This window comes from Camarhynchus parvulus, chromosome 3, assembly GCF_901933205.1.
Source record: "Camarhynchus parvulus chromosome 3, STF_HiC, whole genome shotgun sequence".
Lineage (NCBI taxonomy): Eukaryota > Metazoa > Chordata > Aves > Passeriformes > Thraupidae > Camarhynchus > Camarhynchus parvulus.
The window spans coordinates 111,718,833-111,746,424 of record NC_044573.1 but is presented as its reverse complement, the minus strand read 5'-3'; the positions used below and the strand labels follow the sequence as shown (position 1 = coordinate 111,746,424).

The 27,592-nt window shown below is 43.7% G+C and overlaps 1 protein-coding gene across 2 annotated transcripts; it reads right to left on the bottom strand.

Annotated features, from left to right (window-relative positions):
- Positions 1-1,643: 1,643 nt before the first annotated feature.
- On the bottom strand, positions 1,644-23,674 carry CHRNA2 (cholinergic receptor nicotinic alpha 2 subunit). Of its 2 annotated transcripts, XM_030946248.1 has the most exons (8): positions 23,637-23,674; positions 17,091-17,159; positions 11,429-11,574; positions 7,851-7,895; positions 7,137-7,246; positions 5,506-6,592; positions 2,679-2,805; positions 1,644-2,208 (listed from the first exon to the last, which is right to left on the bottom strand). In XM_030946248.1, the coding sequence occupies exons 2-7, from the start codon at positions 17,140-17,142 to the stop codon at positions 2,680-2,682; spliced, it is 1,566 nt and encodes a 521-aa protein (XP_030802108.1). In that variant the 5' UTR covers positions 17,143-17,159; positions 23,637-23,674; the 3' UTR covers positions 1,644-2,208; position 2,679. The 2 variants fall into 2 exon arrangements, with proteins under 2 accessions (XP_030802108.1, XP_030802109.1); XM_030946249.1 differs by lacking the exon at positions 23,637-23,674 and having other exon boundaries at positions 1,644-2,204; positions 17,091-17,162.
- Between the last annotated feature and the right edge of the window lie 3,918 nt (positions 23,675-27,592).

Here is a 27,592-nt window from a genome sequence, read left to right as displayed (position 1 = left end):
CGTGTCCATGTCCCTTCTGCATGGACAGCCCAAGGTGTTATCCCTGTCCCACAACTTCCTGGGTTCGTGGGATTATGGGATCACAGGGTGATGGGATCACAGGGTGATGGTGATGGGATCACAGGGTGATGGGATCATGTCCGTGTCTCTTCTGCAAGGACCATCCCAAGGTGTTATCCCTGTCCCACACCTTCCTGGGATTCTGCGATGGTGGCATCATGGGGCCACGTCCATGTCCCTTCTGCACGGACCACCCAAAGCCCTATCCCTGTCCCATGACCTCCTGGGACCGTGGGATTGTGGGATTATGGGATCATGTCCATGTCCCCTCTGCATGGACCATCCACAGCCCTATCCCTGTCCCATGACCTCCTGGGACCGTGGGATCATGGGATTATGGGATCATGTCCATGTCCCTTCTGCATGGACCATCCACACCTGGCCCTATCCCTGTCCCATGACCTCCTGGGACCATGGGATCGTGGGATTATGGGATCATGTCCATGTCCCCTCTGCACGGACCATCCACAGCATCTCCCACAACTTCCTGGGATGGTGGGACCACAGGATTACGGGATCGTGGGCTCATGGGATGATGGGATCACAGGATGATGGGATCATGTGATTATGGGATCATGTCCATGTCCCTTCTGCATGGACAACCCAAAGTGTCCAACCCTGTCCCACCACCTCCTGGGACCGTGGGATCACAGGATGATGGGATCATGTCCAAATCCCTTCTGCACAGGACATCCACATAATCCCTGTCCCACAACATTCTGGGATCACGGGCTGATGGGATCAAAGGTCATGGGATTATGGGATCCTGTCCATGTCCCTTCTGCAAGGACCATCCACAGCGTTATCCCCGTCCCAGAACTTCGTGGGATCACGGGATTATGGGATCCTGTCCATGTTGCTTCTGCATGGACCGAAGCCTTATTCCTGTCCCACGACCTCCTGGGATGGTGGGATCACAGGATGATGGCATCATGGGATCATGGGATCATGTCCATGTCCCTTCTGCACAGACCATCTGAACCCTTATTCCTGTCCCACGACCTCCTGGGATGGTGGGATCACAGGATGATGGGATCATGGGATCATGTCCGTGTCCCTTCTGCACAGACCATCCACAGTTATCCCTGTCCCACAATTACCTGGGACCACGGGATGATGGGAGATGGGATGATGGGATGATGGGATCATGTCCATGTCCCTTCTGCACGGACCATCTGAACCCTTATTCCTGTCCCACACCTTCCTGGGATGGTGGGATCACAGGATGATGGCATCATGGGATTATAGGACCATGGGATTATGGGATCATGTCCGTGTCCCTTCTGCATGGACCATCCACAGCATCTCCCACAACTTCCTGGGATGGTGGGACCACGGGATGATGGGATCGTGGGATCATGTCCATGTCCCTTCTGCATGGACCATCCACAGTTATCCCTGTCCCACAACTTCCCGGGATCACGGGACGATGGGATCACGGGATGATGGGATCACGGGATGATGGGATCATGGGATGATGGGATCACGGGATGATGGGATCATGGGTTCACGGGATCACAGGATTGTGGGGTCGTGTCCGTGTCCCTTCTGCACGGACAATCCAAAGTGTTATCCCTGTCCCACAACTTCCTGGGATGGTGGGATCATGGTGGGATTATGGGATCGTGGGATGATGTCCATGTCCCCTCTGCACGGACCATCCCCAGCCTTATCCCTGTCCCACAACCTCCTGGGACCATGGGATTGTGGGATCACGGGATTGTGGGATCATGCCCGTGTCCCTTCTACATGGAGCATCCACAGCTGTCCCAGAACTTCCTGGAATGGTGAGATGGTGGGATCACGGGATGGTGGGATCATGGGATTGTGGGATCATGTCCGTGTCCCCTCTGCATGGACCATCCACAGCATCTCCCCCAGCTTCCTGGGGTGGTGGGACCACGGGATGATGGGATGATGGGATCATGTCCACGTCCCTTCTGCACAGACCATCTGAAGCCTTATCCCTGTCCCACGACCTCCTGGGACCATGGGATGGTGGGATCCTGGGATCTCAGGATTATGGGATCTTGTCCGTGTCCTTTCTGAAGCCTCATCCCTGTCCCACAACCTCCTGGGATCACAGGATCACGGGGTCATGTCCACGTCCCCTCTGCACGGACCATCCGCAGCATCTCCCCCAGCTTCCTGGGATCACGGGATCACGGGGTCACGGGATGATGGGATCACGTCCATCTCCCACACCGCACACGGACACCCCCATCCCTTTGTGCACCCTCCATCCCCACTGGAGATCTCCCACAGCTTCCACCTCCTGACCAGAACCCAGCAGGACACGGCCACCACCATTCCCACCATTCCCACCATTCCCACCATTCCCATCACCGTTCCCACCACCACTCCCACCACCATTGCCACCACTCCCACCACTATTCCCACCATTCCCATCACCGTTCCCACCACCATTGCCACCATCATTCCCACCACCATTCCCACCATTCCCACCACCATTCCCACCATTCCCACCATTCCCACCATTCCCACCACCATTCCCACCATTCCCACCACCATTCTCACCACCATTCCCACCATTCCCACCAGCATTCCCACCATTCCCACCACCATTCCCACCATTCCCACCACCATCCCCAGCCCACCCTAGATCATGCCGGCCAGGTAGGGCGGCAGGAAGAGCCCCACGGTGCCCAGCAGGCAGACGATGATGAACATCCACAGGAAGATGCGGTCGATCACCATGGCCACGTACTTCCAGTCCTCCTTCACCTGCCGGCGGGAGAAGGACGGAGCTGGATCCCAAACCGGGAATCTCACGGGGTCAGGAGAGCACCCAGAGCTTCCTGGGAATCTCCTCGTGGTCAGGAGACTCCATAATTCGTGGAAAATTCTGGAATTTTCTGAGGAATCTTGAGGTGGGACATGGGGGTGTCCATGTTGGACCTGGGGTTCTGCAAACCCGCTTTTGGGAAAAGCGGGAATGGGAGAGGTCAGGAGAGCGCCCAGAGCTTCCTGGGAATCTCCTCATGGTGAGGAGACACCGAGGCTCGTGGAAAATTCTGGAATTTTCTGAGGATTCTTGAGGTGGGACATGGGGGTGTCCATGTTGGACCTGGGGTTCTCCAAACCCGCTTCGGGAAAAGCGGGAATGGGAGAGGTCAGGAGAGCACCCAGAGCTTCCTGGGAATCTCCTCATGGTGAGGAGACACCGAGGCTCGTGGAAAATTCTGGAATTTTCTGAGGAATCTTGAGGTGGGGTGTGGAGGTCTCCATGTTGGACCTGGGGTTCTCCAAACCTCCCAGACCTTTCCAATTTTGGGATCTCCAGCCCCATCCACAGATCCCAGATCTTCCCAACTTCGGCATCTCAAGAGCCAACCATGGATCCCAGAACTTCCGTTCCCAATTTTGGGATCTCCAGCCCCATCTGTGGGTCCCAGATCTTCCTTTCCCAGTTTTGGGATCTCAGGAATCAAACCGGGATCCCAAAACTGTTCCTCTCAATTTTGGGATCTCCTGCCCCATCCACGGATCCCAGATCTTCCCAATTTTGGGATCTCCAGCTCCATCCATCCATGGATCCCAACTTTGGGATCTCCAGCCCCATCCATGGGTCCCGATTTTGGGGCGTCAAGAACCAACCACAGATCCGAGAACTTCCCATTCCATTTTTGGACTCTCCCCATCCACAACCAGAACTTCTCTTCCGGCACTCCATGGGTCCGATTTTGGGGTGTCAAGAACCAACCCAGAACTTCCCACCATTGGACACCCCCACCCAAACCCCATTGGGATCACCCTCTATTTTGGGACCCCAGCCCATCCCTTTTGGGATGTCAAACCAACAAGATCCCGCTTCCCATTCCATTTTGGACTCTCAGCCCCATCCACAGATCCAAGATCTTCCAAATTCTGGGACCTGCAGCCCCATCTACAGATCCCAGAACTTCCAAATTTTGGGATCTCCAGCCCCATCCAAGGATCCCAGAACTTCCCATTCCATTTTGGGACTCTCCAGCCCCATGCACGGATCCCAGAACTTCCCTTCCCAACTTTGGGATCTCCAGCCCCATCCGTGGGTCCCGATTTTGGGGTGTCAAGAAACAAGCACAAATCCCAGAACTTCCCATTCCAGTTTTGGATCTCCAGCCCCACCCACAGGACTCCCAATTTTGGGACGCCCCCTCCCCAGAACTCCTCCATGTACGGATCCCAGCACCACGGGTCCCAATTTTTGGACCTCCAGCGATGCCGGATCCCAGCCCCATCCGTGGATCCCGGAACTTCCCAATTTTGGGGTGTCAAGAACCAACCACGGATCCCAGAACTTCCCATTTCATTTTGGGATCTCCAGCCCCATCCATGGATCCCAGATCTTCCCAGTTCTGGGACCTCCAACCACATCTACAGATCCCAGATCTTCCCAACTTTGGGATCTCCAGCTCCATCCACACATTCCAGAACTTTCCATTCCAGTTTTGAGATCTCCAGCCCCATCCATGGGTCCCAATTTTTGGACCTCCAGTCCCATCCACAGATCCCAGAACTTCCCTTCCCAATTTTGGGATCTCCAGCCCCATCCATGGGTCCCAATTTTGGGGCGTCAAGAACCAACCACAGATCCCAGAACTTCCCATTCCATTTTTGGGATCTCCAGCCCCACCCACAGATCCCAGAACTTCCCTCCCAATTTTGGGATCCCCTGCCCCATCCATGGGTCCTGATTTTGGGACCTCCAGCCCCATGCATCCACGGATCCCAGAACTTCCCTTCCCAATTTTGGGATGTCCAGCCCCACCCACAGATCCCAGATCTTCCCAGTTCTGGGACCTCCAACCCCATCTACAGATCCCAGATCTTCCCAATTTTGGGATCTCCAGCCCCATCTACAGATCTCAGATCTTCCCAGTTCTGGGATCTCCAGCTCCATCCGTGGGTCCCAGATCTGCCCTTCCCAACTTTGGGATCTCCAGCCCCATCCACACATTCCGGAACTTTCCATTCAATTTTTGGGACCTCCAGCCCCATCCACAGATCCCAGAACTTCCCAAATTCTGGGATCTCCAGCCCCATCTGCGGATCCCAGAGCTTCCCATTCCATTTTTGGGATCTCCAGCTCCATCCATCTGTGGGTCCCAATTTTGGGATCTCCAGCCCCATCCACAGATCCCAGAACTTCCCTTCCCAATTCTGGGATCTCCAGCCCCATCTGTGGGTCCCAATTTTGGGATCTCCAGTCCCATTCACAGATCCCAGAACTTCCCTTCCCAATTTTGGGATCTCCAGCTCCATCCATGGGTCCCGATTTTGGGGCGTCAAGAACCAAGCACAGATCCCAGATCTTCCCAACTTTGGGATCTCCAGCCCCATCCACAGATCCCGATTTTGGCGTCTCAAGAACCACCCACGGATCCCAGAACTTCCCAGTTTTTGGCACCTCCATCCCCACCCCTGTGCCCCGGCACTCACGGAGAAGTCGGCGTCCTCGGCCCTCAGGTGGTCGGCGATGTACTGCACGCCTTCCAGAGCCTTCCTCATCCTGGGCGACAGCGCCAAACCCCGCTCCGAGCCTTCCTCCTCCTCCTCCTTCTCCTCCTCCTCCTCCTTCCCCTTGGACGCTCCGCGCGGTCCCGAACTCCCGGACTTCTTCCCGTAGCGGAATTCCCTTCCCTTGGATTCGGCGGGGTGGGCGGGATAGGTCTTCTCCTCTTCTTCTTCTTCTTCTTCTTCTTCTTCTTCTTCTTCTTCTTCTTCCTCTTCCTCCCACTTGTCATCCACGTCGGTCTCCAGCCAGCAGCGCGAGGTGCTGAGCCGCGCCCCGGGGCGGCCGTGCCGTCCCCGCGTCCCCTCCTGGGGCGGCCTCTTCATGGAGAGCCACCTGGGCACGGAGCCCAGGAGGAACCGGCGCACCCAGGCGGGCATGGCGTGCGTGCTGGGCGAGCGGTGGTGCACGTTGAGCACGAAGACGGTGATGATGATGGAGAGCGTGACGAAGATCATGGTGAAGAGCAGGTACTCGCCGATCAGCGGGATGACCAGCGAGGTGGACGGGATGATCTCGGTGATGAGCAGCAGGAACACGGTGAGGGACAGCAGCACGGAGATGCACAGCGTGATCTTCTCGCCGCAGTCCGAGGGCAGGTAGAAGACCAGGACGGTGAGGCAGGAGATGAGCAGGCACGGGATGATGAGGTTGATGGTGTAGAAGAGCGGCAGGCGGCGGATGACGAAGTAGAAGGTGATGTCGGGGTAGATCTCCGTGCAGCAGTCGTACTTCTTGGAGTTGTAGGTGCCCACGGCGTTGATGATGGCCCACTCGCCGCTCTCCCAGTAGTCCTTGAGGTCCACCTGGTGGTCCATGTTCTCCAGGTCGATCTTGGCCTTGTCGTAGGTCCACGAGCCGAACTTCATCTTGCAGCTCTGCTGGTCGAAGGGGAAGAAGGTGACGTCGATGCTGCAGGAGCTCTTGTAGATGGCCGGCGGCACCCAGGTGACCGTGCCGTCCCACGAGAGGTGGGCCTTGGTCATGTGCGTCACCGCGAACTCGCCGTCGGCGCTGGAAAACAGGGAATGGTCAGGGATGGGATTGGCGTGGGATTGGGATGGTCAGGAATGGTCAGGGATGGTCAGGGATGGTCAAGGATGGTCAGGGATGGGCTTGGGATGGGATTGGGATGGACCTTGGGATGGGCTTGGGATGGGATTGGGATGGGCTTGGGATGGGATTGGGATGGTCAGGGATGGTCAGGGATGGGCTTGGGATGGGATTGGGATGGTCAGGGATGGTCAGGAATGGTCAGGGATGGACTTGGGATGGTCAGGGATGGTCAGGAATGGGGTTGGGATGGTCAGGGATGGACCTTGGGATGGACCTTGGGATGAGGCTTGGGATCAGTCTTGGTTGGACCCTTGGGATCAATCTTGGGATGAACCTTGGTTGGAGAAGGGATGAAGGTGGGATGGGATGGGATGGGATGGGATGGGATGGGATGGATGGGATGGGATGGGATGGATGGATGGATGGGGTGGGATGGGATAGGAAGGGATTTCGGGAATTCCCATCCCTCGCAGGCATCCCCCGTGCTGGCCCCGCCCCTCACTTGTTGTAGAGGACGAGGTCGGGGATCCAGATCATCTCGGAGGGCACCCGGATGGAGGTGACGTTGTCGTACTCGGCCGGGTCCCAGCGCAGCTTGTAATCGCTCCATTCCTGCGGGACACCATCCATGGAGATGGCCCGAACAGCCCGGGAACCGATATTCCCAAACCCCAATCCCAAACCCCAATCCCAAACCCCAATCCCAAACCCTAATCCCAAACCACAATCCCAAATCCCAAATCCCAAACCCCAATCCCAAACCCCAATCCCAAATCCCAATCCCAATCCCAATCCCAAATCCCAATCCCAAATCCCAATCCCAAACCCCAATTCCGAACCCCAATCCCGAACCCCAATCCAAAATCCCAAACCCCAATCCCAAATCCCAATCCCAAATCCCAAACCCCAAATCCCAAACCCCAAACCCCAAATCCCAAATCCCAAATCCCAAACCCCAAACCCCAAACCCCCAATCCCATTCCCGCACCTGTTTCAGCCACACGTTGGTGGTCATCATCTGGTTCAACAAATCCCAATCCCAAATCCCAAACCCCAAACCCCAAACCCCAAATCCCAAACCCCAAACCCCAATCCCAAACCCCAAATCCCAAACCCCGGCCGCTCCCCAAATCCCAAATCCCAAACCCCAAACCCTAAACCCCAAACCCCCAAACCCCAAACCCCAAACCCCAAACCCCCAATCCCATTCCCGCACCTGTTTCAGCCACACGTTCGTGGTCATCATCTGGTTCTTCTCATCCTGCGGTGGGAATGAGGGGTGAGCCGGGAGATCCCGAGGCATTTGGGGATTTTGTCCCAAAATTCCAGGGGATCCCAAAATCCCAGGGGATCCTAAAACTCCCAAAATTCCAGGGGATCCCAAAATCCCAGGGGATCCCAAAATTCCAGGGCCTCCATCGGGATCGGCTCCTTGGGATGAGTTCTCCTGGGATTTGTGGTCGCTAGAGGGCAGCAGGGGAGCGGTTTTGGGATTTGGGATGTGGGATTTGGGGTTTGGGATTTGGGATTTGGGATGGGATTTGGGGTTTGGGATGTGGGATTTGGGATTTGGGATGTGGGATGTGGGGTGTGGGATGTGGGATTTGGGATGTGGGATTTGGGGTTTGGGATTTGGGATTTGGGATTTGGGGTGGGATTTGGGATGTGGGATATGGGATGTGGGATTTGGGGAGTGGGATGTGGGATTTGGGATTTTGGATGTGGGATGTGGGATGTGGGATTTCGGATTTGGGATATGGGGAATGGGATTTGGGATTTTGGAAGGGGATTGGGGTGGGATTTGGGATTTGGGGAGTGGGATGTGGGATGTGGGATATGGATGTGGGATGGGATATGGATATGGATATGGGATATGGGATGTGGATGGGATATGGGATGGGATATGGGATGTGGGATAGGGATGTGGGATATGGGATGTGGATTTGGGATATGGGATGTGGGATGTGGGATTTGGAAGGATGGATTTGGGATTTGGGGAGGGATGGGATCAGGGATATGGGATAAAGGGTTAAAGGGATGTCGGGATGGGGATAGGGGGCAGAGGGATAAAGGGATATGGGATAAAAGGATAAAGGGATAACGGGATATGGGATGGGGGATATTGGGGTGGGGAATAGGGGATAAAGGGATATGGGATGGGAAGGATAAGGGGATAAAGGGATAAAGGATGGGATGGGGATAGAGGGGATGGGAGGGATAAAGGGATGAATTACTGGCGGGATATGGGATGGAGGGATGTAGGGATAGGGGATAGAAGGATATAGGGATGGGGGATGAAGGGATATGGGATGGGGGATACAGGAATATAGGAAAGGGGGATATAGGGATAAGGGATGAAGGGATATGGGATGGGGGGATAGAGGAATATGGGATAGAGGGATATGGGATAGAGGGATATGGGATAGAGGGATATGGGATAGAGGGATATGGGATAGAGGGATATGGGATAGAGGGATATGGGATAGAGGGATATGGGATAGAGGGATATGGGATAGAGGGATATGGGATAGAGGGATATGGGATAGAGGGATATGGGATAAGGGATATGGGATAGAGGGATATGGGATAGAGGGATATGGGATAGAGGGATATGGGATAGAGGGATATGGGATAGAGGGATATGGGATAGAGGAATATGGGATAGAGGGTTGTAGGAATAGGGGAATAAAGAGATAGAGGGGTAAAGGGACAGAGGGATAAAGAGTATGGGATAGGGGATAGTGGGATATGGGATAGAGGGATATGGGACAGAGGGATATGGGATGGGGATTGGGGGATAAAGGGATAGAGGGATAAAGGGATATGGGATGGGGGATAAAGGGGGATAAAGGGATATGGGATAAAGGGATATGGGATAAAGGGATATGGGATGGGGATAAAGGGGGAAATGGATAAAGGGATATGGGATGGGGGATAAAGGGGGATAAAGGGATATGGGATAAAGGGATATGGGATAAAGGGATATGGGATGGGGGATCGGGGGATAAAAGGGTAAAGCGACATGAGATGGGGGGATTTGGGAATCGGGGGTTGTGGGATAAAGGATATGGGATATGGGACAGAGGGATATGGGATGGGGGATTGGGGGATTTGGGATATGGGATAAAGGATATGGGATATGGGACAGAGGGATATGGGATGGGGGATTGGGGGATTTGGGATGTGGGATAGAGGGATATGGGACACGGGGAATAGGGGATGGGGGACGTAGAGATGGGAATCACAGCTGCAGAAACCCAGGAACTTCCACTACAGAATCCCGGGAATTTACACCCTGGAATCTCAGGAATTTCAGCCCAGAATCTGGGGAACTTCGGCCACGAAAGTGTAGGAATTTTGCACTGCAGAATCCATGGAATTCCAACCCCAGAATGCCAGGAATTTCGCCCTGGAATCTCGGGAATTTGGGCCCCAGTATCCCGGGAATTCGGGCCCTGGAATCCCGGGAATTTGGCCCCAGAATCCTGGGAATTCCAACCCCAGAATCCCGGGAGTTCCAACCCCAGAATCCCAGGAATTTGAGCCCCAGAATCTCCGGAATTTCAGCCCCAGAATCTTGGGAATTCCAAACCCAGAATCTTGGGAATTTCAGCCCTGGAATCCCGGGAATTCCATCCCTGGAATCTCGGGAATTTCAGCCCCAGAATCCCAGGAATTCCATCCCCAGAATCTCGGGAATTCCAACCCCAGAATCCCTTGGGATTTCCAACCCCAGAATCTTGGGAATTCCAGCCCCAGAATCCTGGGAATTTCAGCCCTGGAATCCTGGGAATTTCAGCCCTGTAATCCCCGGAATTCCAACCCCAGAATCCCGGGAATTCCAACCCCAGAATCCCAGGAATTTGGGCCCAAGAATCCTGGGAATTTACACCCTGGAAGCTTGGGAATTCCAACCCCAGAATCCCGGGAATTCCAACCCCAGAATCCCAGGAATTCCAGCCCTGGAATCCCAGGAATTCCAACCCCAGGATCCCTGGGATTTCAGCCCCAGAATTCCAGGAATTCCAACCCCAGAATCTCGGGAATTCCAGCCCCAGAATCCCCGGAATTCCAACCCCAGAATCCCAGGAATTCCAATCCCAGAATCCCCGGAATTCCAACCCCAGAATCTTGCGAATTCCAATCCCAGAATCCCGGGAATTCCAACCTCAGAATCCCGAGAATTTGGGCCCTGGAATCCTGGGAGTTTACACCCTGGAAGCTTGGGAATTCCAACTCCAGAATCCCAGGAATTCCAACCCCAGAATCCCAGAAATTCCAGCCCCAGAATCTTGGCAATTCCAACCCCAGAATGCCGGGAATTTCAGCCCCAGAATCCCGGGAATTCCAACCCCAGAATCCCGGGAATTTCAGCCCCACAATCTTGGGAATTTCAACCCCAGAATCCAGGGAATTTCAGCCCTGGAATCCTGGGAGTTCCAACCCCAAAATCCCAGGAATTCCAACCCCAGAATCCCGGGAATTCCAACCCCAGAATCCCGGGAATTCCAACCCCAGAATCTCAGGAATTCCAACCCCGGAATTCCGGGAATTTACACCCTGGAATTCTGGGAATTCCAACCCCAGAATCCAGGGAATTTCAGCCCTGGAATCCTGGGAGTTCCAACCCCAAAATCCCAGGAATTCCAACCCCAGAATCCCGGGAATTCCAACCCCAGAATCCCGGGAATTCCAACCCCAGAATCTCAGGAATTCCAACCCCGGAATCCTGGGAATTCCAACCCTGGAATGCCGGGAATTCCAACCCCGGAACGCCGGGAATTTGGGCCTCACCACGTCGATGAGCTGGGCGATGGAGAGGCCGAAGCGCACGATGACGACGTCGGAGGTGTTGCGCACGGGCCGGGCCCAGCGGTTGTAGCCCGAGAAGAGGCGCTGGAAGAGCCGGTCCTCGGCGTGGCTGCGCCGCCGCGCCCGGCCTGAACGGGCCGGGAACATCCCGGGAACAGGCTGGAATGAAGCGGGAATTATTCGGGAATTACTGGGGAATTAATCGGGAATTAATTGGGATTTAATTTGGGAATTATTCCGGAATTAATCGAGAATGAATCGGGAATTACTGGGGAATTATTCAGAATTAATCGGGAATTAATTGGGATTTAATTTGGGAATTATTCCAGAATTAATCACGAATGAATCAGGAATTATTCGGGAATTATTGGGGAATTATTCAGAATTAATTGGGAATTTATTGGGCTTTAATTTGGGAATTATTCCGGAATTAATCGGGAATGAATCGGGAATTATTCGGGGAATTATTGGGGAATTATTCAGAATTAATTGGGATTTAATTTGGGAATTATTCCGGAATTAATCAGGAATGAATCGGGAATTATTCGAATTATTGGGGAATTATTCAGAATTAATTGGGAATTAATTGGGATTTAATTTGGGAATTATTCCGGAATTAATCAGGAATGAATCGGGAATTATTGGGGAATTATTGGCAATTAATCGGGAATTAATTGGGATTTAATTTGGGAATTATTCCGGAATTAATCAGGAATGAATTGGGAATTATTTGGGAATTATTGGGGAATTATTGGGGAATTAATTGGGAATTTATTGGGCTTTAATTTGGGAATTATTCCAGAATTAATCAGGAATGAATCAGGAATTATTCGGGAATTATTGGGGAATTATTCAGAATTAATTGGGAATTAATTGGGATTTAATTTGGGAATTATTCCAGAATTATTGAAGAATTATTGGGGAAGTATTCAGAATTATTTGTGCATTAATTGGGATTTAATTTGGGAAGTATTCAGGAATTAATCGGGAATTATTCAGGAATTATTGGGGAATTATTGGGGAATTATTCGGAATTATTGGGGAATTCATTGGGATTTATTTTGGGAATTATTAATTAATTAATCATGAATTATTGCAGAATTAATTGGGAATTATTGGAGAATTAATCGGGAATTATTGGGGAATTCATTGGGATTTAATTTGGGAATTATTTGGGAATTGTTCAGGAATTATTGGGGAATTATTCCAGAATTAATTGGGATTTAATTTGGGAATTATTCAGGAATTATTAGGGAATTTTTGCAGAATTAATTGGGAATTATTAGGGAATTATTGGGGGATTCATCGGGATTTAATTTGGGAATTATTCAGGAATTAATCAGGAATTATTCCAGAATTAATTGAGAATTATTGGGGAATTAATTGGGAATTATTCAGGAATTATTGGGGAATTATTGGGGAAGTATTTGGGAATTCATTGGGATTTAAATTGGGAATTATTCAGGAATTATTGCAGAATTATTGGGGAATTAACTGGGAATTAATTGGGAATTATTTGGGAATTATTTGGGAATTATTTGGGAATTCATTGGGATTTAATTTGGAATTATTCCGAAATTATTGGGGAATTATTGGGAAATTATTTGGGAATTAATCGGGAATTAATTGGGATTTAATTTGGAATTATTCAGGAATTATTGGGAATTATTTGGGAATGAATGGGGAATTAATCGGGAATTATTCGACAATTAATTGGGAATTATTGGGGAATTGATTGGGATTTAATTTGGGATTTATTCAGGAATTAATCGGGAATTATTGCAGAATTAATCGGGAATTAATGGGAATTATTGGGGAATTATTGCAGAATTATTGGGGAATTAACTGGGAATTAATCGGGAATTATTTGGGAATTAATCAGAATTATTTTGGAATAAATTGGGATTTAATTTGGGAATTATTCCAGAATTAATCGGGAATTATTTGGGATTATTTAGGAATTCATTGGGATTTAATTTGGGAATTATTCAGGAATTAATTGGGAATTATTTGGGAATTATTGGGGAATTATTCCAGAATTAATCGGGAATTAATTGGGAAATATTTGGAATTATTTAGGAATTTATTGGGATTTAATTTGGGAATTATTCAGGAATTAATTGGGGAATTATTTGGGAATTATTGGGGAATTATTCCAGAATTAATCGGGAATTAATTGGGAATTATTTGGAATTATTTAGGAATTTATTGGGATTTAATTTGGGAATTATTCAGGAATTAATTGGGAATTATTTGGGAATTATTTGGGAATTATTTGGGAATTATTGGGGAATTATTCGGGAATTAATTGGGAATTATTTGGAATTATTTAGGAATTTATTGGGATTTAATTTGGGAATTATTCAGGAATTATTGCAGAATTATCAGGGAATTATCAGGGAATTAATTGGGAATTAATTGGGAATTAATCAGGAATTAATCGGGAATTATTTGGAATTAATCCAGAATTTTTGGGAATTAATGCAGAATTTTTTAAAGCAAATTTGGGGGGAATTTTTGGGGGAATTTTGGGGAAAATTTTGGGGGAATTTTAAAGCAAATGTGGAGAAATTGGGGAGGAATTTTGGGGAATTTGGGGGGAAATTTTGGGGGAATTTTGGAAGAATTTTCCAGAAATTTTGGGAGAATTTTGTGGAATTTTTGGGGGAAAATTTTGTGGCATTTTGGGGGAATTTTGGGGGAATTTTGGGGGAATTTTGGGGGAATTTTGGGGAATTTTGGGGGAATTTTGGGAGTTTTGGGGCAATTTTGGGGCAATTTTGGGGGATTTTTTTGGATTTTTTTTCGATTTCTTGGGGAACTTTTTGGGGATTTTTTGGGGAATTTTTTGGGATTTTTGGGGGAATTTGTGGGAATTATTTTCTTTATTTTTGGGGAATTTTGGGGGGGATTTTTTTTGGATTTTGGGGGAATTTTTGGGGATTTTTTTGGAGTTTGGGGGAATTTTTGGGATTTTTTGGGGGAATTTTTGGGGGAATTTTTGGGATTTTTGGGGAAATTTTTTGAGATTTTTGGGGGAATTTTTGGGGATTTTTGGGGGGAATTTTTGAGAATTAATTTTTTTTTTATTTTTGGGCATTTTTTGGGGAATTTTTTGGGATTTTGGGGGAATTTTTTAGGGAATTTTTTGGAGAATTTTGGGGGAATTTTTTGGGAATGATATTTTTGATTTTGGGGTTTTTTTGGGGATTTTTTGGGAATTTTTGGGGGGATTTTTGGGAATTTTTTGGGAAATATTTGGGGAAATTTTGGGGATTTTTGGGGAATTTTTTGGGGAAATTTTTGGGGATTTTTGGGGATTTTTTGGGATTTTTTGGGAATTTTGGGGGATTGTTCGGGAATATTTTGGGAATATTTTGGGATTTTTCGGGGAATTTTTTTTATTTTTGGGGAATTTTGATTTTTTTGGGGGGGGTATTTTGGGGATGGGATATTTTTGGGGATTTTTTGGATTTTGGGGAATTTTTGGGGAAATTTTTGGGAATTTTTGGGGAATTTTTTGTGGGATTTTTTGGGAATTTTTTTTTTTGGGGGGGAATTTTTGGGGGATTTTTTTTATTTCTGGGATTTTTTGGGGAATTTTTGGGAATTATGTTTTTTATTTTGGGGGAATTTTTGGGGGGAATTTTTGGGGAATTTTTAGGATTTTTTTGGGAATTATATTTTTTATTTTTGGAGATTTTTGGGGGAATTTTTTTTGGGGATTTTTGGGGAATTTTTTGAGGTTTATTTTTTTCTTTTTGGGGGAATTTTTAGGGAATTTTTGGGGATTTTTGGGGGGATTTTTTGGGAATTAATTTTTTTTTTTTTTTTTGGGGATTTTTGGGGATTTTTTTTGGTTTTTTGGGGGGATTTTTTGGGATTTTTTGGGATTTTTTGGGAATGATATTTTTTATTTTTGGGATGACTTTTTGGGGATTTTTGGGGAATTTTTGGGGAATTTTTTGGGAATTTTTTGAATTTTTGGGGGAATTTTTGGGGATTTTTGGGAATTTTTGGGTTTTATTTTTTTTTTTTTTGGGGGATTTTTGGAGGGGATTTTTTGGGGATTTTTGGGGAATTTTTTTTTTTATTTTTGGGGAATTTTGGGGAATTTTTTGGGGAATTTTTGGGATTTTGGGGGTTATTTTTTGGGAATTAATTTTTTATTTTGGGGGATTTTTTTGGGGAATTTTTGGGGGAATTTTTTGGAGAATTTTTTGGGATTTTTGGGTTTTTTGGTATTTGGGGGGTTTTTGGGGATTTTGTGCAATTTTGGGGGGGATGGGGATTTTTGGGTTTTGGAGAATTTTGGGGATTGGGGATTTTTGGGGAATTTTTTGGGATTTTTGGGAATTTTTTGGGATTTATGGGGATTTTTGGGGAACTTTTTGGGATTTTTGGGGTAATTTTTTGGATTTTTGGGGATTTTTTTTGGGGGATTTTTTTGGGATTTTTGGGGGAATTTTGGTGATATTTTTGATTGGGGGTTTTTGGGGAATTTTTTGGGATTTTATTTTGGGGGATTTTTGGGAAATATTTTGGGAAATTGGGGAATTTTTTGGGAATTATTTTTTTAATTTTGGGGGATGATTTTTTGAGGAATTTTTGGGGATTTTTGTGGAAATATTTGGGATTTTTTGGGAATTTTTGGGGGGATTTTTGGGAATTTTTTTGGGAAGATTTGGGGAAATTTTGGGGATTTTGGGGGAAATTTTGGGGGATTTTTTGGGATTTTTGGGGGGATGTTTTGGGAATTTTTTGCGATTGATATGTTTTATTTTTGGGGATTTTTGGGATTTTTTGGGATTTTTCGGAGATTTTTTGGGGATTTTTTTTTTTTTTTGGGGAAATTTTTTGGGGGTTTTTGGGAATTAATTTTTTATTTTTGAGGGGATTTTGGGGGAATTTTTTGGATTTTTTTTCGATTTTGGGGGAATTTTTTGGGAATTTTTGGGGGAATATTTTGGGATTTTGGGGGGTTTTTTGGAATTTTTGGGGATTTGGGGGGAATTTTTGGGAATTTTTGGGAATTTTTGGGGGATTTTTGGGGGATTTTTTGGGAATTATATTTTTTATTTGGGGGGATTTTGGAGGGAATTTTTGGGGGAATTTTTTGGGATTTGATGTTTTTACTTTTGGGGGATTTTTGGGAATTTTTTGGGATTTTTGGGGGATTTTTGGGAGAAATTTTTGCACAATTTTTGGGGATTTTGGGGGAATTTTTTGGGATTTTTGGGGAATTTTTTTTGGGAAATATTTGCGGAAATTTTGGGGATTTGGTGGGGAATTTTGGGGGATTTTTTGGGGATTTTTCGGGGATTTTTCGGGGATTTTTGGAGGGATTTTTAGGAATTTTTGGGGAATTATTTTGTTTATTTTTTGGGGAATGTTTTGGGATTTGTGGGGAATTTTTGGGGGGGAATTTTTTGGTGATTTTTTTTTATTTCCGGGATAATTTTGGGGGAATTTTTGGGGGGATTTTTGGGGATTTTTTGGGGAATTTTGGGGGAATTATTTTTTCTATTTGGGGGTTGATTTTTTGGGGATTTTTGGGGGGAGTTTTAGGAATTTTGGGGAATTATTTTGTTTATTTCTTGGGCACTTTTTGGGATTTTTTGGGGATTTTGTTCCCATTTCTCACCCCCTGGCAGCAGCAGCAGCAGCAGCAGAACCCAGAGGGAGCAAATTCCCATGGAGAGGCCGGGAAACGCTGCGGGACATCGGTCATTAATTATTAATTAACTCATCATTAATGAGCCTTATGTCATTACAGAATGGAGAATTATGTAACGCAATTAAAAATACAAGAAATAAATATTTTAATAACTAATTAATTTAATGTGTGAAACCTAAACTGAATGATTAATTGAATTTATTAAAAAGAAATCCACTGATAATTAATTAATCATTAATGAGGCTTATGTAATTAGGGAGTGGAGAATTATATAATGTAATTAAAAATACAAAAAAGAAATATTGTAATGATTAATTAATTTAATGTATGAAACCTAAACTGAATGATTAATTTAATTTATTAAAAAGAAATCCACTGATAATTAATTAATCATTAATGAGGGTTATGTAATTAGGGAATAAAGAATTATATAACGTAATTAAATAGGCAAAAAATAAATATTTTAATAACTAATTAATTTAATGTATGAAACCTAAACTGAATGATTAATTTCATCTATTAAAAAGAAATCCACTGATAATTAATTAATCATTAATGAGGCTTATGTAATTAGGGAGTGGAGAATTATATAATGTAATTAAATAGGCAAAAAATAAATATTGTAATGATTAATTAATTTAATGTGTGAAACCTAAACTGAATCATTAATTGAATCTATTAAAAAGAAATCCATGAATAATTAATTAATCATTAATGAGGCTTATGTAATTAGGGAATGGAGAATTATATAATGTCATTGAATAGACAAAAAATAAATATTTTAATAACTAATTAATTTAATGTATGAAACCTAAACTGAATGATTAATTGAACCTATTAAAAAGAAATCCACTGAAAATTAATTAATCATTAATGAGGGTTATGTAATTAGGGAATGGAGAATTATATAATGTAATTAAAAATGCAAAAAATCAATATTTTAATGATTGATTAATTTAATGCATGAAACCTAAACTGAATGATTAATTTCATCTATTAGAAAGAAATCCATGAATAATTCATTAATCATTAATGAGGGTTATGTAATTAGGGAATGGAGAATTATATAATGTAATTAAAAACACAAAAAAGAAATATTGTAATGATTAATTAATTTAATGTATGAAACTTAAACTGAATGATTAATTTAATTTATTAAAAAGAAATCCACTGATAATTAATTAATCATTAATGAGGCTTATGTAATTAGGGAATGGAGAATTATATAATGTAATTAAAAATACAAAAAATCAATATTTTAATGATTGATTAATTTAATGTGTGAAACCTAAACTGAATCATTAATTGAACCTATTAAAAAGAAATCCACTGATAATTAATTAATCATTAATGAGGGTTATGTAATTAGGGAATAAAGAATTATATAACGTCATTAAATAGGCAAAAAATAAATATTGTAATAACTAATTAATTTAATGTATGAAACCTAAACTGAATGATTAATTGAATTTATTAAAAAGAAATCCACTGATAATTAATTAATCATTAATGATGTTTATGTAATTAGGGAGTGGAGAATTATATAATGTAATTAAAAATACAAAAAAGAAATATTGTAATGATTAATTAATTTAGTGTGTGAAACCTAAACTGAATCATTAATTTCATCTATTAAAAAAGAAATCCATGAATAATTAATTCATCATTAATGAGCCTTATGTAATTACAGAATGGAGAATTATATAACGCAATTAAATCGACAAAAAATAAATATTTTAATGATTGATTAATTTAATGTGTGAAATGTAAAATTAATGATTAATTGAATCTATTAAAAAGAAAGCCATGAATAATTCATTAATCATTAATGAGGGTTATGTAATTAGGGAATGCAGAATTATATAATGTAATTAAAAATACAAAAAATCAATATTTTAATGATTAATTAATTTAGTGTGTGAAATGTAAAATTAATGATTAATTGAATCTATTAAAAAGAAATCCACTGATAATTAATTAATCATTAATGAGGCTTATGTAATTAGGGAATGGAGAATTATATAACGTAATTAAATAGACACAAAATAAATATTTTAATAACTAATTAATTTAATGTATGAAACCTAAACTGAATCATTAATTGAATCTATTAAAAAGAAATCCACTGATAATTAATTAATCATTAATGAGGGTTATGTAATTAGGGAATGGAGAATTATATAATGTAATTAAATGGGCAAAAAATCAATATTTTAATAACTAATTAATTTAATGTGTGAAACCTAAACTGAATGATTAATTGAATTTATTAAAAAGAAATCCACTGATAATTAACTAATCATTAATGAGGGTTATGTAATTAGGGAATGGAGAATTATATAATGTCATTAAATATGCAAAAAATCAATATGCTAATGAGGAATTAATGTAATGTGTGAGATGTAAACTTAATGATTAATTTAATCTATTAAAAAGAAATCCAGGAATAATTAATTAATCATTAATGACCGTTATGTAATTAGGGAACGAAGAATTATATAATGTAATTAAAAATACAAAAAATAAATATTTTAATGACTACTTAATTTAATGTGTGAAACCTAAACTGAATCATTAATTTCATCTATTAAAAAGAAATAATTAATTAATAATAATTAATAATTAATTAATAAATAAATAATTAATAACAGTAATTAATTAAGAATAATTAATGACAATTAATTAATTCTATGAAAACAAATAGAGCAATAATTACACTAATAATTAATTAATTCCATGAAAACAAATCTGGCAATAATTACACTAATAATTAATTACACCTATGGAAATAAATACAGCAATAATTCCATTCATAATTAATTAATCCTATGAAAACAAATACAGAAATAATTACTAATAATTAATTAATTCTATGAGAACAAATCCGGCAATAATTACACTAATAATTAATGAATTCTATGAGAACAATACAGCAGTAATTACACGAATAGTTAATTAATTCTATGAAAACAAATAAGGTAATAATTACTCTAATAATTAATTAATCCTATGGAAATAAATCCGGCAATAATTACATTAATAGTTAATTAATTCTATGGAAACAATTTTTTGGGGGATGTTTGGGGGATTTTTTGGGGGGATTTTAAAAGGAAATTTTGTAGGATTTTTTTTTGGGGATTTTTTTTGGGATTTTTGGGGGATTTTAAGGGATTTTTTGGGATTTTTGGTTGGGGGATTTTTTTTGGGATTTTTTTTGGGGGATTTTGGGGGGTTTTTTTTGGGATTTTTGGGGATTTTTGGGGAGGATTTTGAAAGGAAATTTTTTAGGATTTTGGGGGATTTTTTGGGGATTTTATTCAGGATTTTTAAGGGATTTTGGGGCACTTTGGGGGGTTTTGAAAGGAATTTTTGGGGGATTTTTTTTTTTTTTTTTTGGGATTTTTGGGAAGGATTTTTAAGGAATTTTGGGGGAATTTTCCCCGGATTTTTGGGGGGATTTTAAAGGGAAATTTTTTAGGATTTTTGGGGATTTTTGGGGGATTTTTTGGGGGATTTTTGGGGGATTTTTGGGGGATTTTTGGGGGGATTTTGGGGGGATTTTTAAAGACATTTTTTTAGGATTTTGGGGGATTTTTTGGGATTTTTTGGAAGGATTTTTAAGGAATTTGGGGGAATTTTCCCCAGGATTTTTGGGGGGATTTTAAAAGGAAATTTTTTAGGATTTCTGGGGGGATTTTTAAGGAATTTTTGGGATTTTTGGGGGAATTTTTGGGATTTTTGGGGGGGGTTTGGGGGAATTTTTGGAGATTTTTTGGGGATTTTTTGAAGGATTTTTAAGGAATTTTGGGGCATTTTGGGGGGGATTTTAAAAGGAAATATTTTAGGATTTTGGGGGGATTTTTCCAGGATTTTTCAAGGATTTTTCAGGAATTTTGGGGGATTTTGGGGGCGTTTTTTGGAGATTTTTGGGGAATTTTTGGGGGATTTTTTTGGATTTTTTTGGGATTTTTTGAAGGATTTTTAAGGAATTTTGGGGGAATTTCCCCAGGATTTTTGGGGGGATTTTAAAGGGAAATTTTTTAGGATTTTTGGGGATTTTTGGGGGATTTTTTGGGGATTTTTAAAGAATATTTTTGGGATTTTGGGGGAATTTTTGGGGGATTTTTTCAGGATTTTTTCAAGGTTTTTTAAAGAATTTTGGGGCATTTTGCAAGGATTTTTTTAGGAGTTTTTTTAGGATTTTTGGGGGGGATTTTCCGAGATTTTGGGGGGATTTTTTCAAGGATTTTTAAGGAATTTTGGGGCATTTTGGGGGGATTTTTAAAGGAATTTTTTTAGGATTATTTGGGGATTTTTCCAGCATTTTTTAAAGGATTTGTAAAGAATTTGGGGGGATTTTTATAGGATATTTATGGGATTTTTGGGGATTTTTTTGGGGTTTTTTTTGGGGAATTTTGGGGATTTTTTGAGGGATTTTAAAGGAATTTTGGGGGAATTTCCCCAGGATTTTTGGGGGGATTTTAAAGGGAAATTTTTTAGGATTTTTGGGGATTTTTGGGGGATTTTGGGGGATTTTTAAAGGATATTTTTGGGATTTTGGGGGCATTTTTGGGGGATTTTTTCAGGATTTTTTCAAGGTTTTTTAAAGAATTTTGGGGCATTTTGCAAGGATTTTTTTAGGAGTTTTTTTAGGATTTTGGGGGAATTTTAAGGAATTTTGGGGGGATTTTTAAGGGAGTTTTTTAGGATTTTTTGGGAATTTTCCCAGGATTTTTTCAAGGATTTTTAAGGAATTTTGGGCCATTTTTAAAGGATATTTTTGGGATTTGGGGGGATTTTTTCGTTTTGTTTTTATTTTATTTTTCTGGGATTTTTTGGGGATGTTTCCCGGATTTTTCCAGGTTTTCCCCTGAATTTTTAGGGCATTTTTCCTGGATTTTTTGGGGCTATTTTTTTATTTTACCCTGATTTTGGGGGCATTCTGGGGGGATTTTTCCCGGATTTTTTTTTTAATTTTGGGGGGATTTTTCCTGGATTTTTAAGGGATTATTTTGGGGATTTTTTCCCGGTTTTTTCCTGATTTTGGGGGGATTTTACCTGGATTATTGGGGATTTTTTTTTTAATTATTCCCGGATTTTGGGGGGATTTTTTGCGGATTTTTCCCGGATTTTTTAGGGATTTTTCCCGTTTTTTCCTCAATTTTCGGGGTTTTTTCCCTGGATTGTTGGGAGGATTTTTTTTATTTTTCCGGGATTTTTGTGGGGATTTTTTAGGGATTTTTTCAAGATTTTTTCCGGATTTTTTAGGGATTATTTTGGGGATTTTTCCCGGATTTTTCCTGATTTTTGAGGGAATTTTTCCTGGATTGTTTGGGGGATTTTTTTTTTAATTTTCCCGGATTTTGTAGGGATTTTTGGGGGGATTTTTTGGGGATTTTTCCCGGTTTTTCCCTGAATTTTTGGGGGATTTTTCCTGGATTTTTGTGGGGATTTTGGTGGATTTTTGTGGGATTATTCCCGGATTTTTTAGGGATTCTTTTGGGGATTTTCCCCGGATTTTTCCCGGTTTTTTCCTGAATTTTGGGGGATTTTTCCGGGATTTTTTAGGGAGTTTTGGGGGATTTTTCCCAGGTTATTTCCTGAATTTTTGGGGGATTTTTTTGGGAATTTTTTGGGATTTTCCCCGGATTTTTGGGGATTTTTCCCTGAATTTTTGGGGGATTTTCCCCGGATTTTTTAGGGATTTTTGGGGGGATTTTTCCCAGGTTTTTTCCTGGATTTTTGGGGGGATTTTTTAAAAATTTTTCTCATATTTTTGGGGAATTTTCTCGGATTTTTTAGGGATTATTTGGGGGGGTTTTTTGGGATTTTTCCCCGGATTTTTCCCAGGTTTTTCCTGATTTTTGGGGGATTTTTCCCGGATTTTTTAGGGATTTTTGGGGGATTTTTTTGAGAATTTTTCCCAGATTTTTGGGGGATTTTGGGGGGGATTTTTCCTGGATTTTTGGGGGATTTTTTTTATTTTTCTCGGATTTTTAGGGAATTTTCCCGGATATTTTAGGGATTATTTTGAGGATTTTTCCTGGATTTTTCCCGGATTTTTCCCGGTTATTTTCCTGAATTTTTGGGGGATTTTTCCTGGATTTTTGAGGATTTTCCCCGGATTTTTTAGGGATTTTTGGGGGGGATTTTTTGGGCATTTTCCCCAGGGTTTTCCTGAATTTTTGGGCGATTTTTCCCGGATTTTTGGGGATTTTTCCCCCTTTTTTTTTGCGGCTTTAACCCCTTCCGTGCCATTCCCATTTTTCCCGGGAAAACCCCCAAAACAAACCCGCGGGAATTTGAGAATTTCCCGGGTTTTTTTTGGAGAATTTTTCCCTCCAACTCCAGCAAAACTTTTCCCTTCAAAAAAAATAAAAAAATAAAAAAAATAAAAATTAAAAATTCCATTTTTGCCGCGAGAAGCGGGCAAAGAGAGGGGGGGTGGGAAGGCCGGTTTTGGCGGGAAAATATCGCAATTTTTGGCGCGAAAAACCCGCGGGAATTTCTTACCTGCGGGACGGAGAAAGGACGGAGGCGCGGGGAGAGCGGCGGGGAGAGGGGGCGGGGCTTAGACACAGGGGCGGGGCTTGGGGAAGGGGCGGGGCTTTGGGAAGGGGCGGGGCTTGGGGGATAAGTGGGGCGAGGGAGGGGAAAGCGGGGGAGGGAGAAGGGGCGGGGCTTAGACAGAGGGGAGGGGCTTGGGAATGGGCGGGGCTTGGGGGATAATGGGCCGGGGAAGCGGGGAGAGACAAGGGGCGGGGCTTAGAGAGAGGGGGCGGGGCTTGGAGAATGGAGGAAGGGAGGGAAAGCGGGGAGGGGTAAGGGGCGGGGCTTAGAGAGAGGGGGCGGGGTTTGAGGAGGGCGGGGCTTGGGGAATAAGTGGGGCGAGAGAGGGGAAAGCGGTGGGGGAGAAAGGGCGGGGCTTAGAGAGAGGGCGGGGCTTGGGAAATGGGCGGGGCTTGGGGGATAATGGGCCGGCGGAAGCGGGTAGGGAGAAGGGGCGGGGCTTGGGGAAGGGGCGGGGCTTGGGGGATAATGGGGCCAGGGGGGAGGCGGGTAGGGAGAAGGGGCGGGGCTCAGAGAGAGGGGGCGGGGCTTGGGGAATACGTGGGGCGAGGGAGGGGAAGCGGGTAGGGAGAAGGGGCGGGGCTTAGGAAGAGGGGCGGGGCTTGGGAATGGGCGGGGCTTGGGCGATAAGTGGGGCGAGGGAGGGGAAAGGGGGAGGGAGAAGGGGCGGGGCTTGGGGAATGGGCGGGGCTTAGCGAGAGAGCGGGGCTTGGGGAATAATTGGGGCCGGGGGGAAAGTGCGGAAGGAGAAGGGGCGGGGCTTAGAGAGAGGGGCGGGGCTTAGCGAGATAGCGGGGCTTGAGGGAAGGGCGGGGCTTGGGGAAGGGGCGGGGCTTGGGGAATAAGTGGGGCCAGGGAGGGGAAAGCGGGGAGGGAGAAGGGGCGGAGCTTAGACAGAGGGGAGGGGCTTGGGAATGGGCGGGGCTTGGGGAATAAGTGGGGCGAGGGGGGAAGCGCGCTGGGAGAAGGGGCGGGGCTTAGAGAGGGGGGCGGGGCTTAGCGGGAGGGGCGGGGCTTGGGGCTTTGGGGATTTTTCAGCTATTTGGGATTTTTGGGGTTTTGGGGATTTGGGGGTTTTGGGATTTGGGAGTTCGGATTTTGGGGGTTTGGAGTTTGGGATTGGGAATTTTTGGGTTTTGGGGATTTGGGGATTTTGTGGCCATTTGGGATTATGTGATTTGGGATTCTTGGGAGATTTGGGGTTTGGGATTTTTGGGATTTTTCGGATATTTGGGATTTTGGGGGTTTTTGGGATTTGGGGAGTTTGGGATTTGGGGTTTGGGGTTTTGGGGATCTGGGATTTTTGGGGTTTGGGGATTTGGGGAGTTTGGGATTTGGGATTCTTGGGAGATTTGGGGTTTGGGATTTTGGGGATTTTTCGGGCATTTGGGATTTTTGGGGCTTTGGGGTTTTGGGGATTTTGGGATTTGGGATCCCTGGGAATTTTGGGGATTTGGGGATTTGGGTTTTTGATTTTTGGGGTTTTTGGGATTTGGGAATTCGGGGTTTTGGGGATTTGGAGGGTTTGGAGTTTGGGATTTGGAATTTCGGGTTTGGGATTTGGGGTTTTGGGGATCTGGGATTTTGGGGATTTTTGGATATTTGGGATTTTTGGGGTTTTCGGGATTTGGGGAGTTTGGGATTTGGGAATTCGGATTTTTGGGGTTTGGGGGTTTTGGGGTTTGGGATTTGGGATTTTTGGGGTTTGGGGTTTGGGGTTTTGGGAGATTGGGGATTTTTCAGATATTTGGATTTCTGGGGTTTTGGGGAATTTGGGGGTTTTGGGATTTGGGAGTTCGGATTTTGGGGGTTTGGGGGTTTGGAGTTTGGGATTTGGGATTTTTGGGGTTTGGGGATTTTGCGTTTTGGGGATTTGGGGTTTGGGGGTTTGGAGTTTGGGATTTGGGATTTTTGGGATTTGGGGGTTTGGGGATTTTTCAGATATTTGGGATTTTTGGGGTTTTCAGGATTTGGGGGTTTTGGGATTTGGAATTTTTGGGGTTTGGGGTTTGGGGATCTGGGATTTTGGGATTTTTTTGATATTTGGGATTTTTGAGGTTTTCGGGCTTTGGGGATTTTGGGATTTGGGAGTTCAGATTTTGGGGTTTGGAGTTTGGGATTTGGGATTTTTGGGTTTTGGGGATTTTGGGGATTTTGGCGGTTTAGGGAATTTTTTGGACATTTGGGATTTTGGGGTTTTTGGGATTCTTGGCCATTTGGGATTTGGGATTCCTGGGATTTTTGGGATTTGGATTTGGGGATTTTGGGATTTGGGGTTTTGGGGATCTGGGATTTTGGAGATTTGGGGGATTTGGGGGATTTGGGATCTGGGGTTTGAGGATTTGGGGATCTTTGGGATTGTTGGGATTCTGGGGATTTGGGATTCGGGAATTTGGGTTTTTTGTGTGGGAATTTGGGGTTTTTGGGATTTTTGAGATTTTTGGGGGTTTGGAATTGGGATTCAGGGTTTTGGGGATTTTGGGATCTTTGGGATTTTCAAGATTTGGGGTTTGGGAGATTTTTGAGGTTTTTGGGATTTTGGAGGTTTTCAGGATTTGGGGATTTCGGGATTTGTGATTCAGGGTTTGGGATTTTGGGGATTTTGGGGATTTTGGGATTTTGGGGCTTTGGGGGATTTCAGAATTTTGGGGTTTGGGGTTATTGGGATTCAGCGTTTCGGGGGATTTGAGAATTGGGGATTTTTCCAGTTTTGGGCGGTTTGGGGATTTAGGATTTGGGAATTCAGGATTTTGGAATTTGGGGTTGGGGTTATTTGGGATTTTTTGGGGGGATTTGGGATTTGGTTTGGGGGAGGGAAAAGGGATTGGGAATTGTGGATGAGGGTGAGGGCGGAGAGGAAATTTGGGAATGAGGGGGAGGAGAAATCAGGAATTTTTGGATTTATTGGGATTTTTTGGGGGGGAAAATGGGAATTTTGGGGGAATTCTTTGGGGAATTCCTCAGAAATCCTTTGGGATGATTTGGGGAATTTTTGGGAAATTTTTGGGGGAATTTTTTGGCATATTTGGGAATTTTTGGGGAATTCTTTGGGGAATGCCTCAGAAATCCTTTGGGATGATTTGGGGAATTTGGGGGAAATTTTGGGGGAATTTTTGGGGAATATTTGGGAATTTTTGAAAATTCCTTGGGGAATTCTTTGGGAATATTTGAGAATATTTGGGAATTCTTTGGAATTTTGGGGGGATTTTTTTGGGGAATTTTTGGGGAATATTTGGGAATATTTGGGAATTCCTTGGGGAATTGTTTGGGAATTCTTTGGGGATTTATTGGGGGAATTGTTTGGGAATTCTTTGGGGATTATTGGGAATTCTTTGGGGATTATTTGAGAATATTTGGGAATTCTTTGGGGATTTCTTGGGAATTCTTGGAGATGATTTTGAAATTATTTGGGGATTCTTTGGGGAATATTTGTGAATTTTTGGGAATTTTTGAAAATTCCTTGGGGAATTCTTTGGGAATTCTTTGGGGAATTCTTTGGGAATTCCGTGGGAATTCTTGGAGATTACTTTGAAATTATTTGGGGAATTCTTTGGGGAATATTTGGGAATTCTTTGGGGATTGTTTGAGAATATTTGGGAATTTTGGGGAATTCTTTGGGGAATTCATTGGGAATTTTTGAAAATTCCTTGGGGAATCCTTGGGGAATTCTTTGGGAAAATATTTGGGAATTATTGGAAATTCTTTGGGGATTATTTGGGGAATTCTTTGGGGAATTATTGGGGAATTCTTTGGGAATTCTGTGGGAATTCTTGGGGAATGTTTGGGGAATTCTTTGGGAATTTTTGGGAACTTTTGGGAATTATTCGGGGAATTCTTGGGGAAATATTTGGGAATTCTTTGGGGAGTTTTTGGGAAACCCGTGGGGATTATTTGGGAAT

Excerpts from the sequence above, each read along its gene's own strand:
- CHRNA2 (XM_030946248.1), bottom strand. The coding sequence starts at position 17,142 with ATGGGAATTTGCTCCCTCTGGGTTCTGCTGCTGCTGCTGCTGCTGCCA. Across the intron at positions 11,575-17,090 it reads GCTGCTGCTGCTGCCAGGGG|GCCGGGCGCGGCGGCGCAGC; the intron begins GTGAGAAATGGG and ends CGGCCCGTTCAG. Across the intron at positions 7,896-11,428 it reads TCGCCCAGCTCATCGACGTG|GATGAGAAGAACCAGATGAT; the intron begins GTGAGGCCCAAA and ends TTCCCACCGCAG.